Source organism: Stereum hirsutum (assembly GCF_000264905.1).
Source record: "Stereum hirsutum FP-91666 SS1 unplaced genomic scaffold STEHIscaffold_11, whole genome shotgun sequence".
NCBI lineage: Eukaryota > Fungi > Basidiomycota > Agaricomycetes > Russulales > Stereaceae > Stereum > Stereum hirsutum.
Genome location: NW_006763141.1, coordinates 1,258,081 through 1,263,143, shown reverse-complemented (window position 1 = coordinate 1,263,143; position 5,063 = coordinate 1,258,081). Strand labels below are relative to the sequence as shown.

The following is a 5,063-nucleotide window of genomic DNA, read 5'->3' as shown; positions in this document are numbered from 1 at the left end:
CGATGTACATATGCACAATCTATCTTCCAGCTGCTGACTGTTGGCTACGCGATGGTTCAGAGCACACTACTGATGCTTTCGCACCTCGATCTCCTGGAGCGTCGGCTGAAGTGCACTCTTCTGGTGCATTATCTCAGGGAGGGAAGCCTGAACCCACTCCGTCCGTGTCGAGTCAAGGTATGTCGATGCCGATTCATCTCAACGTCGCGCTTGTTGACTATTTAATGTGCTGAAGGCTCGAGTCGCAAGCGAAGAAGACAGGATCCTGAAGGAATCTCGGACCTATCTGATATATCCCAGGTGCGTTGATTCACACGGGAAGTGCACTCAGCAAATGATGCATTGTATCGACGACTGCCTGAAAACAGAAAACCCCCACCCCATCAAGCTCACATGCAGATCAAACGATACTTAGACGGTACGAAGACTCTCAAGGGAGGGTTATGTACACTTTGGAAGGAACAGACCAGTGCCTGTACGACGAGGAGCTACGCCGCGCTTTCGGGACAGGTCACCGTATTGGTATCAACGCTGAGGTGATTGCATTTTCGGCCGTGCCATAGATATACCATACTGACATGTCTTTTCGGTAGCCTCTCGATCCAGGATACTCAGCAGATGAAGAGTCCGCGGTTGAGGATCAAGAAGTAGAAGAACAAATCAGGTATACTCCCAGCATTGGGCATCCGGTGGATGACGAAGACTTCGTCGAGGATGCGAACATGCGCTCACCCGGCCATATGTCGAGGGAGACGACACCTGGTCCGAAAAGAAAGGATACCCGAGGTGACAGTGACACAGTACGCCCTTTATCTCTCTTGTTCTTGCTATGAGCCTGAGATTAACATCCCGGAAGACTCCTGCAACGTTGGGCGATGTACGGGTGCTTGCCGAGTATATGGGCAGTCTTTTCGGTAAACACACCGAGCTCCTTAGCGAGCTGGTGACTACAGTAAAACATACTTCCATCGCTGGATCATCGAACACAGCCAAAAAGACGTCACCACTCCCTCAAGTTATGGGTCCTCAGCCTCGAGCCGAGGAGCGTAATCTCTTGGCTGTAAGCCTCATCCACCTCTTCCAGAGTTTGCATGCTAAGCGAGGAACAGGAGACGGTAAGGGTAGTGCTTACAGATCTTCTGGGTCGACGTGGAATAGATCCTATTGATGCGAAGGTGGATGAACGTTCCCTAGCTGAATTTCGCAAGAAATATGCAGAGACCGACGGAGACTGCGAGCCATGCACAACCATCCAGAATTTTATTTGCGACGTTGTAACATGCACCCCCAAATCCACATGGAACAAATCTGCCGGTCGGGTCTTTGCTCGCCATGTCGTCGTTGAAGTACTCCATCGTTCAGATAACGAAGACAACATAGACGAAGTTGCTGAAGTCTTCTATACTCGGCTGAAGACTTTGCGACAACAGAGATCGACACTTCGTCAGACCCCTGACCAGATCGCTCATGCGGCTTCAATGGAACGCCGGGATCAGAGAAAATACCAGGTTCGGAGAATTTGTCTTCGTTTCTTGATATTCTTCTGATTACCTTCACTGCACAGCTTTACTGCCGGCGCCGAGATACAGCAGAGAAGTATGCCCCCCTTCGACGTCATCTCGGTCTCTTGGACCAACTGGGAGCTCAGGGGATGTCCAGTGATGAGTCGGTCAGAACTCCCCATGTCGAAGGGCCGACTTACAACTACCTCCATTCCAATTGGCGAGCTGACGAAGTCAGTGTGTGGTTGAACGATTATGATACTATCTATTATTTCGATCGCGCCGCCGAGAGCGATCGGAGAGGGGCTTATCCTCACCGGCGACGTCAAGGCCAGCCTCAAAAGTTGAGCCTACGCTCGAGGCCTGTCCACGGATTACCTATCAACACTTACAGGGCGAGTTGGCTGAAAACGAAGCTTCCGACGTGGGTCAAGAGTGTCTTACGTCCTGCTGCTCAACCGTATGTCTTTTCTAATGATGCTGATTTGCTAAGGTTAGATTACTTTACCTTCCCTCGTTCACTCTATACTATCTGAGCTATGTCGATAATAGGGAGGCTCGCTCCCGGGCGCACTCTACTCGTCATACAGGTAACTAGATGATGGAGCGTTACTGAGGTACGTAGATGCTTGTTTCTTCGATGATTGAAGTCGACGCTTAGCTTTTATCCGATATTTCATCATGCACTCGTACAGAGACACGGGTAACTAGGATTAGCCATCACTCAGTCCATGAAGGGCGGCCTCGTTCTTGGTTGGGCTCATGAATATCACGTACTTAGTATGTTACAATATCTGCGTGTACATACCAAATCCATGCACTGTACTCTTCTCGATTACCAAATGTCAAGGTTAGGACAATGTTTGTCGGATCATTTTATGAAAGCGCCATCGGGGCTGATACCTCATCAGTCTGATGTTAAAGGAAGGTTTATTTGGGGTACAATATTACGGTTTCATACCTATATATGTAGTCAGTACACGCACGCAAAGGAGGCAACTCAGACCTCAGGGCACACATCAGCTCGAAAGCCAGAATATATATTCTAAAACACCTTTCTGGTGAAGACCAATATCTTTGCATCGGCCTAGACTCGAAACATGTCCCGCAAAAACGAGCGTGGTTCAACCGAGTCTGAAGATAATTGTGAGAACAACCACTCCCGGCCCCCATGAATTCACCCGGACATTTCTCGCTTGGAAAAAGCCGATCAGACTATGATGTGCACTGTGATCGAATAGTGTGATAGTACAGACCACCACAAAATCCGCAAGGGCAATAACAAAAGGGTGCGAGAAACAAATATAAGAGCTTACACGCTATTGCAATTCAGGAAAGCAGATCGAAGTACAGCCTCATGGACACACAAGCTCAACAAGGACGAATAATGAAAATAAAAAGAACCTGTAAGCAACAAAAACGGCCACCATGTATGGGACGAGAACTGCAACAACTAGCGCAAAGGGCTACGTAGATAGTAGAGGAAAACAGTGGTGCGAGCATAATGTGCCCCTTCTGCGGATGACGATGGCGGAGAGACCGGGCTCAGTCACGACGATGTCGGCTGCACCTCGCGCAGCATCAATGACACCCTCGACGGCATTACCGACCTCGGAACGAAACAAGGCGAGCGCATCGTTAGCACTGTCACTAGTCATGGCGCAAAGATGACTAAAACCCTAGGAGGAGCAACGCAAGTCAGCATCAAAAAGAGCGAACGATAAAAACAACAATAATGGCGAAAAAAATACCTGAACGTTTCTCTATCTATGATCATTCCGCCGAAAGTGCGACATTTGCCCTCCGAACTTGAGACTATCCTCGAGAGCCTCGGCGGGGTAGATACGGTTGCGGGGATCGAGACGACGGAATGCGTCCCTAGACCTCATTCTAATAACGCCGCCATTCAATGATAAAAAGTGCATCAGTGTAATGAAGGGGAACAGACCACGGAGAATACAAGTCTCACCCTGAACCTTTGGCCTACCGTACCCTCTCTAGTTTTCCCAGACGCCTCCACAATCCGCCTCCACAATCCACCAGAACCTCCTTCGCATTCACATTGTTCAACTCCACCACCGTGCAAGCTTGTTCACTCTCTCCCTCGCAAGCTTCAACTCCTATGTCGATATATGCCTTTGCGATTGTCCGAATGTAGGAGCTGGAGCATCGGGGCCGACGATGTCATCGTTGACTTGAAGGGCTTGGGCTTCGGGACGGACAATGGGCAGGTGGTCGAAGAGGAGGGTTTTCTCGGCGGAGCGGAGGCTGTAGCTTAGTGAATGGGGACCTTGATGCCTAGGGTGTTGACAACTGCGAACAGAGACATTTTTAGTATACGGTGTTCTGGCACATTGAGGAACGAAGACAATAAGCTGGAATGCCATTCTAAGATAAAAGATGACACACCATCGGCACCTTGGTGGACTCAACACCTCACTAACCAGTATCTTCTACGAGTCACATCCCTCCCATTTCGCCTCATCTCCTGGTTTTCGTCCTGAGAGCAACATGAGGCTTGTTTGCGATGGCTACGCGATCGAGCTCGACGCGTTGTCGTTCGTTCGTTTTACGGTTACTTCGGTTGCCGGTATTGCTTGTTGCGGAGAAGCAGGAGCGGGCAAGTAAGATCGGTGTGGTGTGAAGGGAACAAGATAAAGTGAGGGTGGAGGATGTGGAAGCGGTGCGAGAGCCTGGCGGGAATCGAGCGAGTAGAGTGTGGTCTTGGTGCCGAATAAAGAGGAGAACAAAGAAGACATGTGTCTTGCGATAAACGCGAGCAAAGCATGTTCGTGGACATCATTCACAACATTCAGCTAAGAGTACTTGAACGTATCCAGGGTGCACAACGCGCGAGATTGCGGATGGTGCACGATACGCGAGCGCGCGCGGGGCGCGAATGCGGAAGGGAGGAGCTACGGCGAGCGTCACACAAGTACCCGAAAGGGTCAAGCAAGTGCGCGTGCATTGTACACTCGGGTGGGGTGTGGAACTCCAGGAGGGCCTATAGCGAGACGAAGGGGAGGGGAGGGAAAGGTGTATAAGCAACGAAAGTGCCATTAAATGGATAGAGAACGCAAAGGAGAGCGAGAGGGACGCTCGCTTGCTCTGAATCTAACTGGATGATGCCGCTGAAGTCATTGACAGAGGAGAAGAAGATGTGTGCGCAGGTGAGGATGAGGGCGAGAGCAAGCTCAGCTCGCTCGCTCTGGTACGTGTAGGCGCCCGCCGACGTATCGTGGGTTCCACAGACGTATTGGCGGTGAAGGAGATGACGTGGGATAAGGACCGAAAGAGAAGGAAAAACGAGCAGAAACAAAACGAAACGAACAAAACGGCACTAAACAACATGAAACAAAATGAACGTACCGGTCGGCCAAAGAACTCCCACGTTCTCTACTTCCTGTACATGTCTTAGCCGCATATTCCGAGCCGTCCTCCTGTCTTCTCGTACTAAATATCCTTCGGATTCTTGAACCGACAGGCGCGCGTGCGTATGCTGACGCACTCAAAGGAGAGCGACGGAAGCGGGGATGATCGCTTGGTCCTTCGGTCTGGCTC

The 5,063-nt window shown here is 50.4% G+C and overlaps 1 protein-coding gene across 1 annotated transcript in view; it reads left to right on the top strand.

The window, feature by feature from the left end:
* The window catches only part of STEHIDRAFT_112877 (uncharacterized protein), a gene marked incomplete at both ends in the record, with an annotated part of 3,698 nt that extends 1,058 nt beyond the window's left edge, over positions 1-2,640 (top strand). The window contains 10 exons of the mRNA XM_007306563.1: positions 138-177; positions 236-300; positions 594-800; positions 857-1,060; positions 1,085-1,115; positions 1,159-1,508; positions 1,565-1,962; positions 2,001-2,092; positions 2,214-2,275; positions 2,476-2,640. Of these exons, the coding sequence (XP_007306625.1) occupies positions 138-177; positions 236-300; positions 594-800; positions 857-1,060; positions 1,085-1,115; positions 1,159-1,508; positions 1,565-1,962; positions 2,001-2,092; positions 2,214-2,275; positions 2,476-2,640 (1,614 nt within the window). The remainder of the gene's footprint in view (positions 1-137; positions 178-235; positions 301-593; positions 801-856; positions 1,061-1,084; positions 1,116-1,158; positions 1,509-1,564; positions 1,963-2,000; positions 2,093-2,213; positions 2,276-2,475) is intronic.
* Positions 2,641-5,063: the final 2,423 nt, after the last annotated feature.